Raw genomic sequence first — 11383 nt, 5'->3', positions numbered from 1 at the left:
TGACCGCTCATTGGTGGGCAGGGCCCCGGGATCGCAGCACTGATTGGCGGGTTGCTCCCACAGGCTACCCTGGTAAGAATCTCGCCCCAGGCACTCGCAGCCCAGCAGCTCGGATAGGACGCTGGTCCGAGGTGGGCTGTGCGGCAGGATCCCCGGGAGACTGACCGGTAAGCGGGGAGCCCTGCCACGTGGAGCCCTTAGCCCGAGACCCCAGATGCCCTCATCCTGAGGGTCCCCAATCCCTTCAGCATCGAGGGGCCCGCGTCCGCCAACCCGGAGGACCCACATCTCCTGACCCCCAACGCCTGGACCCCCAAACAGCCCGAAAACCCCAGTTCCCCTCGGCTCGGGCCACCCGACCTGCAGCTCGCCCGGAAAGACCGAATCTCCCCAAACTCAGAGATGCTAAACGCCGTCGTCCTGGAAACCAACTCAGTGGTGGGGACCCTGAAGCCCCTCGATGAGACGCCCCAAATCTCCTCAGCCGCAGGGTCTGACCCGCCCCCCAGACCTCAGTGTCCTCAGCCCGGAAGACGCAGGATCGGGTCTCAGGGACCCCGAGCCTGTCAGCCTGAGAGACGGCGGTCTGCCAGGGACGCGCCTGCGTCTCGTGCGGGCTTCTCCCGACCCCCGGGTGCATCCCGAGCCCTTCCCTGGGAAAAGCGCGTTTCCTGCGCCGCAACAGTCCCGGGGGCCTGTGGAGTCTGTGCAGTGGCGGCGCCTGGAGGGAAGGGCGGGAACAAAGGCCCCGCCCCGGCGGCTCGGCCAGTCCAGGCCCTTGGTCCCCATCTCTGGGCGCCCTGCTAACGGGGAGAGAGGCGGGTACCAAAACGAGAAGAGGAACTTCCACCCTCTCCCCAGCCTCGGTAGTGCGCAGGCGCTAGGCCCAGGGGCCTGGGGAACCCGCTAGGCTGCCGGACTGGACTCCAGCTCGGGAGGCTCCATCGCCTGCAGCTCCCTCCTGCGTGGACACAAATGGGGGAATTTGCTCCTTCTGTCACAGCAGGGCTGGCGATGATGGTGCAGCGCTCACAGCAACTCGTTTTACTCTCCCATCCCAACCGAGCCAGTCCCACGGGCTTCCTGGTGTTTTGCTCCTCCAGGCTCTTTGCTTTCAGGACAAAGGTTTTGTCTCTCTCCAAGTCTCTCTCCTGTGACCAGCTTTCCTGTGTCACCACCCCAGGCAGGCCACCGAGCTCCAGGAGGAGGACCCTGAGGACCTGGATGAAAAATGGGCTCCAAGGCAGCAAGGTGAGGGGCAGGAGGAGCCTGAGCTGCCTTCCTGACACGAACCTGGTTTAGGTCAGGCTGCATCTCAGGACATAACCAGGGACCAGGGTTTGCTTGTCCAGCAAACACGCAGGATGCAGAACAGTGTGTGGCACAGTGAGGGGCTATTCCTGTAAACTTTCAAGTGTGCAAAATATATTTATATTTTCAAGTGTGTCTTTCAAGTGTGTCTTATATATTTATAGACACATTAATGACCAGTAAATGTGTAGGAATATACAAGTGAATAAGAAATAACTAATTCAGAAGAGTTGTCATCGCGAGAGAGAGGCAGGTCTGGCCGGTGAGGAGTGTGCCCATACCTGGCTGCCACATGGCCTGCATGGGAACAGTATTAACATGGTGATTATGGAGCTGCGGGGAGGGCCAGGGTCAGAAGTGGCTGATCGCTGTATCATTTCCTGATCTCAGCTATAGTGCCATCCTGTCCTGTATCATGAGTGTTTGATTGGTGGGGTCAGTCCACTTTCATGGGTCTTCGCTTGAAACACAGCTGAAGTCAAGATGTGATCTTTAACTTGACTGGAATTCTGTTTCTGTGATCAGCACACTGTGGATGCTGACCAGAGTCTAATGATAAGGAAGGGCGTGGATGGCCAGTATGTGCACAGGGGGGAAGATACCAGAGAAAGGAGGCGAGGGGTTGGTAGTGCCGTTAGCCTGGACAAGGCCAGTTTGAATGAAGACAACAGAGCAGAGAAAGGGTTATGTTGAAGACATGGAGTTTCTGTGCAGTTACTTTTATTACGTTTTTGTCAGGAGAGGCCAGTTTATTTTTTAATAAATGTAATAGATGCTTTATGAACATAGGAGGAAGTGTAGAAGAAACTTTGTCTATTTTTTTATCATTCTAATGAAATTAGTGGGTGGCCCCAATAGAAGCATAGGCCTTAATGATACCTCAGAAAACATTTTCCAGCCATCCTTGGATTGTTCTTGCACTATTCGCATTTACAATTCTGTGTCCCTAAAAAGAATCTCCAGATTTTAGAAACAGTTACCAACCAAAACACTGATTTCTCATCATCTTTCAGTGAAATCTTCTTGGGTGGCCTTCAGAAGGGAACAGACTAAACACCAGAATGTGAGTATTTCCCAGATTCTGTTGACAAGAAAATTTTCCTCATGGATAAAAATGCAGGTAAGAGTAGGGAAATGCAGAGAGTATCCTAGGAACTGCTGCCATCCTTTCCTGGTCTTCTCAACGCATTGTCCACCATTATCATCTTTTTAAAAACATTTTATTGGTTTTTTTTAGAGAGAGGGAGAGGGAGAAAGTAAGGGAGAGAAGCATCTGCGAGACACACCTGTATAGGTTGCCTCTCACACTGCCCCAAGTGGGAGACCTGGTCCCCAACCCAGGCATGTGCCCTGACCAGGAATGGAACTGGTGACCTTTCACTCTGCAGGCCAGCGCTCAGTGCACTGAGTCACACCAGCCAGGGCTCATCATCATCTTAATAGTTAACTACAGCAACAATAGTAACTACCATTTGTTTCATTCTCATGTTTCAGACTTTAAGAATTCTATGTGAATAAACTCACTTAAACATTACAACAACCCGATGAGGTATGTACTATAACTCACCATTCATGAGGAGGGAAGTCAACTTTTAGAGATACAGAAATGTTTGACTATATGTCTAAGATCACAGTATCAGTGGTAGTGCAATCTAATCCATAGTGGCTTCTCTAAATCACTTATGAACTCATTGAAACGTTCATAGTTTTACCCTAGCCAGCATGACTCAGCTGGGTGTCTTCCTGCAAAGCAAAAGAGCCCCAGTGTGATTCCTGGTCAGGGCCCATACCTGGCTTGTGGGACAGGTTCCCAGTTGGGGTACTTGCGAGAGGCAAGTGATCAATGTTTCTCTCCCTTTCTCGCTCCCTTCCTGTCTCCCAAGAAAACAAAATCTTTTTTAAAAATTAGAAAAATAACCTTTCATAGTTTTCTAAAGTTGACATTGTCTTGTCCATATGTCATTACATCATTCATCTGACTGTTTCAACCAAAGTTCTCTGCTATGCTGAAATGAGAAATGCACTAAGACCCTCTGACTAAGGAAAGCGTACAATGTGTAGGCAGTTTGTACACTGGATGGTCCCAGATGAAGAAGAATGTAAAGTGTCCAGGATCACTGCCTCCCACTCTAATAAAGGGCATCTCCCACCCCTGAGGAGCTTCAGGTTTCATGATTGAGGAATAACAAATAATACAATGACTTAAGGATTTCATATAGGTTACACACTGTTCAACAGAAACTCATGCGTCTGGGGCTGATTTCAAATCCCCTTACAGGGTGAAGTAACAGCTTTGAGTTCTCATGAGGCCACTCTCATCCTGTTTAGAATCATTTGTTCAGCCTGCCTACTCTGTGTTGTGAGCTCTTTGAGGGCCTGGTCCATACCTGAGACTTCTCAGAGGTCACAGGCTCAGTTCAGGGCCCCTGAGGGCCTCCGAATGTTTGGTGAATGAATGATTTCACAATTACAAAATAAATTACAACACACAATCAATGAACGCTGAAGGTAATTTCTGTGGGATTGAAATATGGAGAGAGATGAGGGGTAAATTGATAGCACATTCATGCTGTATTACATAATTCACAGAAGACTTTGTTGAACATTATTTAAGTACATATCCACTATAACATTAAAAATGAGCACGTTATAGGTGTGGACACTGAAGACAGCTAGCTACTGCTACAGCCTTATTCAAACAATTGGTGGGAACCAGCTCATCTAAGTACAAATATTCTTTCCAAGGTATTGCAAACATTTATCACTTTAGCTATTGTCTAGACATGTTTCTGCCAACTATGTATTCTCTTCCCAATATCCTTCACTCTCAATTTTATAGAGACAGTTGAAAGAAAAGCCATAAGGCATGGGTTCTAATCTTGGATTCAATACCCACATTGGCCCTATACCCTCTAATATTCATACTCCTGAGGTATTTCCAAGGGTTCAAGTATTAAAGACATGCATGTAAATTATATGATAGGCCTTAAAAAATTAAACACATGTTATCTTTTAATATATGACTCTTATATTGAAGGCAACATCCGGGGTGCCATTAAGCAATGAATATAGTTTGAAGGAATTGTCAGGAACAGCGAATTTGATGACTGCAAGTGACTCAGAGCAGGCCCAGAAACCAGTGTCCCCTCCTGGAGAAACACGTGCCTTTGGAAAGCACACTAGACAAAAATCGGGTAAGAAAATAATTTGGAAACTTTAGTTCCTCTAAGTCCTACAGAAGGGCTGATAAGTATGACCTAGGTATGTGGGACAGACTTTGGTAGGCCTGGATTTAAGCTGGGCTAAGCTGAGACTGAAGTTATCACTGGACCTTTGGGCAAATCCTATAAATTCTCTGAGCCCCTGCAGGCTAATGTGTAAAGTGAAGATAAGGAAACATCACTCATCTATTGTTTGAAAACATTAAATTGAGTTTAAAACAGGTGACACATGCAAGCTGTCCAAAAAATCCATCTGTGATAATAGCAACCACACTTTCTTGGTGTTGTGTGCCCAGGCCTTTACTCAATGCCTAACACATAATGTGCACTTAAATATTTTATCAATGATTAAAGGTTGGCAAGTTAAACCTGGTGATGGGAAGATCTAGAAACTAGAATTGAATCACTCATTGTAGTTAGTGTGGAGTCTTAATCTTCTGAACCAATAGTTAACGGTAACATACCAGAGTATGTAAAGGACAGGTCATAAATTGATGGGAGGAGATTGTGTGTTAATCTGACAAAATGGGAACTAACACTATAGATCCCACCAACCTCGCTCACCTGCTCTTCTCCAACTCAGAACTCAGGAGAAAGGAGATGGACGTAGAGATGTACAGCCTACAAGAAAGAAAGGACTGTGTGTACCAAGAGGTCACTGAGCCCCAGGATGATGACTACCTTTGTAAGTGACCCTCACTAAGAAGCAAGTTATGATACAATAATTTCATTTAGTCCTTCATCCAGTGACCTGGAGTACAGGACTGAGTCTCACTGATGTTAGTTCTGGACTCCCTCTGAATCTCTTTGTGTCCAGGAACATGTGCTCTACGTTCCCTAACCCCTGTTGCTCTCGCCTCCAGATTGTGAGAAGTGTCAGAACTTCTTCATCGACAGCTGTGCTGTGCATGGGCCCCCTACATTTGTAAAGGACAGTGCAGTGGACAAGGGGCATCCCCACCACTCAGCCCTCACCCTGCCCTCTGGGTTGCGAATCGGGCCATCGGGCATCCCTGAGGCTGGGCTTGGAGTGTGGAATGAGGCAGCTGATTTGCCAGTGGGTCTGCACTTTGGCCCTTATGCAGGACACATCACAGAAGATGAAGAGGCAGCCAAGAGCAGATACTCCTGGCTGGTGAGAACTATTTGCCTCTTCCACTGTCCTCTGGCTTCCCACATTCCTTCTGAAGCTTGGAGGGACCTCACCTCCTACATACTAGACATGGAGGGGACGATGTGTTTAGCTGTGTACTGCCTGGACTTCACATGAACACAGAGCTCCTGTTGAAGGATCAGAAAGTAAGTGGGAGCAAAGTGGTGCAGACACCAAGGAGTGGCTTCTCCCTTGTGGGGCTCCTGCTCTGATTGGACAGGTAGACTCGGCTGTGTAGGTGATGAGTAAGAAAAATATCATGTGGTCATAGCTGGCAGTTGAATCCCCATGCAGGCTGAATGAGCTTTGATGACTGTGGAGTAAAATAATTCTATTACCTTCCCACCAAAAAAATAAAAGGTCTTTACCTTCTTTTGTGAAACACAGATCACCAAAGGGAGAAACTGCTACGAGTATGTGGATGGAAAGGACAGATCCTGGGCCAACTGGATGAGGTGAGGTCAACAGGTCTCTGGGTGTCAGAGGGGACTCTCATCCCCCATGAGCCCCTATATTCATCCCTCTCATCATGCCTCCCTCAGTGGTTTCCCTCCATTCTTTTTCCCTCTTTTTTTCCACACAGTGTTCTTTCATTTTAGGGGACTTTTAGGAAGAAAGTATAGCATATGTCCTCAAAATATAAAGCTCTCTACTAGACACAACTTGGGCTCTGGAAAGGTCCTTGAAGAGCCTAGATTCACCAGGGACACTGGATTACACTTTAATTTATCAAATGAACATTAATTAAGCACTTAGTATATTCCAGTTTAGGTGAAGGAATACATTACTTAAACAGATCATACAACCCAGGTAGACAAAAAGACCTCCAATTTTCTGTGGTCATCTTGAGCAGGCAAGTGAATGGTGCCCTAAATAAAGTGTAGGAGGGTTAGAGAAAGGCCTCTCAAGAGAAAACAGACATGGGTTGAGTACTGGATAATTAATGAGCTAGTTCAGAAGCAGAGCCCTAGATCAAGCACCAGGTTCTGTGGTGTGAGACAGCTTGATTTAGAGTTTGGAGAATCTAGTATCATTGGATATTATGGCCAGTCATGGTGGGGGTTAAGTCTAGAACTGGGTGTTAGAAAGTAGTAATAGGCAGGATGAACACTGCAAGCAGGACTTGGACGTAAGAATTCACATGACATGCTGGCAGACGCTCAGACACTGAACAAAGATTCCCCGGAAGCATTAGGGGCAGTGGGCGACACCAGAGCCTGAGGGCCTTCAGAATCAGTGAGGAGCTGGACATGGATGTAACAGGTAGTGGGAACTCATCACTGTGCTTTTCTTTCCCTTCCTCTGCCTCAATCCCAGGTTTGTGAACTGTGCCCGGGATGATGAAGAGCAGAACCTGGTGGCCTTTCAGTACCACGGGCAGATTTTCTACCGAACCTGCCGGGTCATTAGGCCGGGCTGTGAGCTGCTGGTCTGGTGTGGGGACGAGTATGGCCAGGAGCTGGGCAGCAAGTGGGGCAGCAAGTGGAAGAGAGAGCTCATGGCAGGAAGAGGTGGGCACCACTGTTCTTCAAAACAAAGAAAAGAGAGAATTCTCCATAGAAACATTTATGATCCAACTCTTAAGTACAGTAAAATCTAAAGTCAGTAAAGTTTCAAATCACATGCTTCCAAAATTCATATGCCTTTGACTCTTAAGGCAAATTTTTATAATTTTTATTTTTTTAATATTTTGTACACAAAATACACAACTGCATGTAGTGCTGAAAGACTGAGAGGCAAAAAAGAGAAGTTTACAAACACTAACCAGTTCTCCCACCAAGGCAGTTTTTCTGACACTTTTATAGTTGTTTCTTCTTAATTTTCCTCCATACTTCTAAATAAAACATTTTTGTTTGGAGGCATTCATTATTTTTTAAAGATTTTGTCCTGGCTGGTGTGGCTCAGAGGATGGAGCACTGGCCTTTGAACTAAAGGGTCACCAGTTTGATTCCCAGTTGGGGCATATTCCTGGGCTTTGGGCCAGGTCCCCAGTACGGGGCATGTGAGAGGCAACCACACATTGATGTTTCTCCCTCTCCCTCCCTCCCTTACCCCTTTTCTGAAAATAAATGAATATATAAATAAAAATTTTCTAATGAGATTTTATTTATTTTTACAGAGTGGAAAGGAGGGAGAAAGAAAAATCAGTGTGCAAGGGAAACATTAACCGGTTGTCTCTGGCACACCCCCAACTGGCCCACAACCCTGGCATGTGCCCTGAGTGGATTGAACTTGTAACCTTCCAGTTTTCAGACAGCACCCAACCCACCAAGCCACACCATTCAGGCAGGGCGCATTCGTTCATCATTTCAGTGAATTATGAGAGATCCTACTCTGGTGCATGGTGTCCTGGAACCTGGATATACAGGTTGATGTGAGGATCAGAATCACTGCTCTTGAGGAGCTGATGGGTGAAGGAGGGAAACCCAGGCACACATGCTTATGTATGCATAACACGACACAGCAATTAGTGGTTTGGAGAAAAGTAATCTTGGACAAGTGCCTGGGGATCAATGTGAGGGGAGGCGTGTGGCAGGTGGTCCAGGAAGGGCTCTCTCAGGAGACAGCATTTACAAAAATACCTGTGGGCAGAGGGAGCAGCTAGTCCAGGGAAGAAAAGAGATGGGGCATTGAATTGGCTGAGGATCACTCAGGTCTCGCCTCGGCACAGAGGGTAAAAACAAAGATCAGACGGATGCTTAGCAGCCCAGAGATGCAGTGCCGATGACCCGAGTTGAGACACTGGGGACTTTCCTGAGTGAAAGTGTGCAGTTGTCAGCTATGGAGTGGTGTGTTCTCTATTCTGATTATGTTTTGTTGATTTTTAGAAAATAAACACCAGTGGGGGATTCTTCATCTCCAAGTAAGAGAGCGTGGTGGATTGGCCAGAGAGAAACAAGAGTCAGGTGTGTAAGAAATGTGGTTGAAATATTTTGAAACACGTCTTCTTAGTGTATTTGAAATAGTCTAACACTAAATGAGATAAAGCATAAATAAATATTTGGTGTGAGGCTTGAGGAAGGACATTTCATCTTACTATTTTGGAAAACTGAGAGAAGCGATTCCTAGTTGGAGCCTGTGGTTTTCCTCTTTAACGAGACTTGGAAGGTACCTGTAGATGAGAAATGGCACTGCAGTTTGATCCACAAAGGGAGTAAATTGTCCTCATGCTCCAAAAGTCTCTAGTCTGGGCAATATTAGAAAAGACCCTTGATGTGGGCTTTCTTGATTTCTGAAGAAGATGCACTGCATAAAAGTAAACAGGAAAATAGACGGCGAGTGGACACTGGGAGACAGACGTTGCGTTATCACCACAGTAAGAAGGACTCACGGGGCAGGTCTTACCAGGAGACTAATCATACAGCCCAGGCATTGTCAACATCTGCCCTGACCAAACCATTCTCTTTCAGCAGAACCAAAGCCAGAGGTGCACCCATGTCCCTCCTGCTCTCTGGCCTTCTCCAGTCAGAAATTCCTCAGCCGACATGTGAAACTCAATCATCCCTCTGAGATTCTCCAAGGAAGATCTTCAAGAAAACAGCTCCAAGCAGAGGAACCCAGTCCAGAGGATCAGAATCAGCAGCAGCAACATACTAGTATGCACAGCTGGAATGATAAAGCTGAAGGTCAAGAGGTCAAAGAAAGGTCCAAACATTTGCTTACAAAGATCAGTCAAAGGAGAATCTCAAAACCCTTTTTCCAACCATCCAAAGAACAAATGAGCTCTAGTGAGCACGAGAGACTGATGGAAGAAGAGCCCCGGAGAGGCCAGAAAGAGAATCCAGAGGACACAGGCAAGTTCTTTGTGAAAGGAGGAATGTCAAAGATTGTAACAATCGAGCATGGAGGGTGTTGGCAGGGCATTGATGATGGATCACATCTCATCACACATCAGGTGACACAGTCTGGGGAGAAGCCCTATGTTTGCAGGGAGTGCGGGAGAGGCTTTGCATACAAGTCATATCTCACCAGACACCAGAGGACACACTCTGGGGAGAAGCCCTATGTTTGCAGGGAGTGCAGGCGAGGCTTTACACGGAAGTCACATCTCATCTCACACCAGAGGACACACTCTGGGGAGAAGCCCTATGTTTGCAGGGAGTGCAGCAGAGGCTTTACATGCAAGAGAAGTCTCATCACACACCAGAGGACACACTCTGGGGAGAAGCCCTATGTTTGCAGGGAGTGTGGGCGAGGCTTTGCATGCAAGTCAGTTCTCATCAAACACCGGAGGACACACTCTGGGGAGAAGCCCTATGTTTGCAGGGAGTGCGGGCGAGGCTTTACATGCAAGAGAGATCTCATCACACACCAGAGGACACACTCTGGGGAGAAGCCCTATATTTGCAAGGAGTGTGGACGAGGCTTTACATGCAAGTCACATCTCATCACACACCAGAGGACACACTCTGGAGAGAAGCCCTATGTTTGCAGGGAGTGCGGGCGAGGCTTTACATGCCAGTCAAATCTCATCACACACCAGAGGACACACTCTGGGGAGAAACCCTATGTTTGCAGGGAGTGCGGGCAAGGCTTTACACGCAAGAGAAGTCTCATCACACACCGGAGGACACTCTCTGGGGAGAAGCCCTATGTTTGCAGGGAGTGCGGGCGAGGCTTTACATGCAAGAGAAATCTCATCACACATCAGGTGACACACTCTGGAGAGAAGCCCTATGTTTGCAGGGAGTGCGGGCGAGGCTTTACATGCAAGAGAAATCTCATCAGACACCAGAGGACACACTCTGGGGAGAAGCCCTATGTTTGCAGGGAGTGCAGGCGAGGCTTTACACGGAAGTCACGTCTCATCACACACCAGAGGACACACTCTGGGGAGAAGCCCTATGTTTGCAGGGAGTGCAGGAGAGGCTTTACATGCAAGACAAGTCTCATCATACACCAGAGGACACACTCTGGGGAGAAGCCCTATGTTTGCAGGGAGTGTGGGCGAGGCTTTCAGATCTAACCGGAGGGGGGAGAAGCCCTATGTTTGCAGGGAGTGCGGGCGAGGCTTTACATGCAAGAGAGATCTCATCACACACCAGAGGACACACTCTGGGGAGAAACCCTATGTTTGCTTGGAGTGTGGGCGAGGCTTTGCATGCAAGTCAGTTCTCATCACACACCAGAGGACACACTCTGGGGTGAAGCCCTATGTTTGCAGGGAGTGTGGGCGAGGCTTTACATCCAAGTCAATTCTCATCACACACCAGAGGACACACTCTGGGGAGAAGCCCTATGTTTGCAGGGAGTGTGGGCGAGGCTTTGCATGGAAGTCAAATCTCATCAGACACCAGACGAGACACTGGGGAGAAGAAGCCCTATGTTTGCAGGTGGAGTGAGTGAGTCATGAGATTAAGTCACATCAATAGCCATAGGAAGTCCACAGCCTATTCCTCCCCCAAGATTGTAATTAGTATAGAAGTAACTGGTTAAATAAACCTTCCAGTTTCATTACAAGAGGTGAAATGGACAAACAGTTATTCCATAGTGATATGGGGATATCAGCACCAAACTGGTTCATGGTTTTTTGACCTATTCTAAAATGTTTTGTCTCCATACACATCTCTCATTTTCCCCATCACTGAAAGCAGAGGGTTCCTAAAGAGCCACAAAGAGCTCATACTGTCAGCCACAGAAATTCGACTCCGACAAATGTGTAAATGTGAAGTCAGTCTACTTTCATTACTCCTGAAAG

The 11383-nt window shown here is 47.3% G+C and overlaps 1 protein-coding gene across 1 annotated transcript; it reads left to right on the top strand.

Annotated features, from left to right (window-relative positions):
* The first annotated feature begins 152 nt into the window (after positions 1-152).
* Positions 153-10651, top strand: LOC119060949 (histone-lysine N-methyltransferase PRDM9-like). The gene is made up of 10 exons (XM_053655194.1): positions 153-167; positions 1184-1251; positions 2325-2431; positions 4349-4505; positions 5116-5217; positions 5396-5667; positions 6073-6140; positions 7003-7196; positions 8514-8591; positions 9096-10651. Exons 3-10 carry the CDS (start codon positions 2426-2428, stop codon positions 10649-10651), a joined length of 2433 nt encoding a protein of 810 aa, XP_053511169.1. The 5' UTR covers positions 153-167; positions 1184-1251; positions 2325-2425.
* The last annotated feature ends 732 nt before the right edge of the window (positions 10652-11383 follow it).

The sequence above is a fragment of the Artibeus jamaicensis genome, unplaced genomic scaffold (genome assembly GCF_021234435.1).
Source record: "Artibeus jamaicensis isolate MK-2021 breed Jamaican fruit bat unplaced genomic scaffold, CSHL_Jam_final contig_944, whole genome shotgun sequence".
NCBI lineage: Eukaryota > Metazoa > Chordata > Mammalia > Chiroptera > Phyllostomidae > Artibeus > Artibeus jamaicensis.
Note: the sequence above shows the minus strand (reverse complement) of the source record. Positions and strands in the feature narration are given on the sequence as shown.

Bases quoted from the DNA above. Each gene is read 5' to 3' on its own strand.
- LOC119060949 (XM_053655194.1), top strand. The intron at 5,668-6,072 runs GTGAGAACTATT...TGTGAAACACAG, and splicing joins AGAGCAGATACTCCTGGCTG to ATCACCAAAGGGAGAAACTG. The intron at 6,141-7,002 runs GTGAGGTCAACA...CCTCAATCCCAG, and splicing joins TCCTGGGCCAACTGGATGAG to GTTTGTGAACTGTGCCCGGG.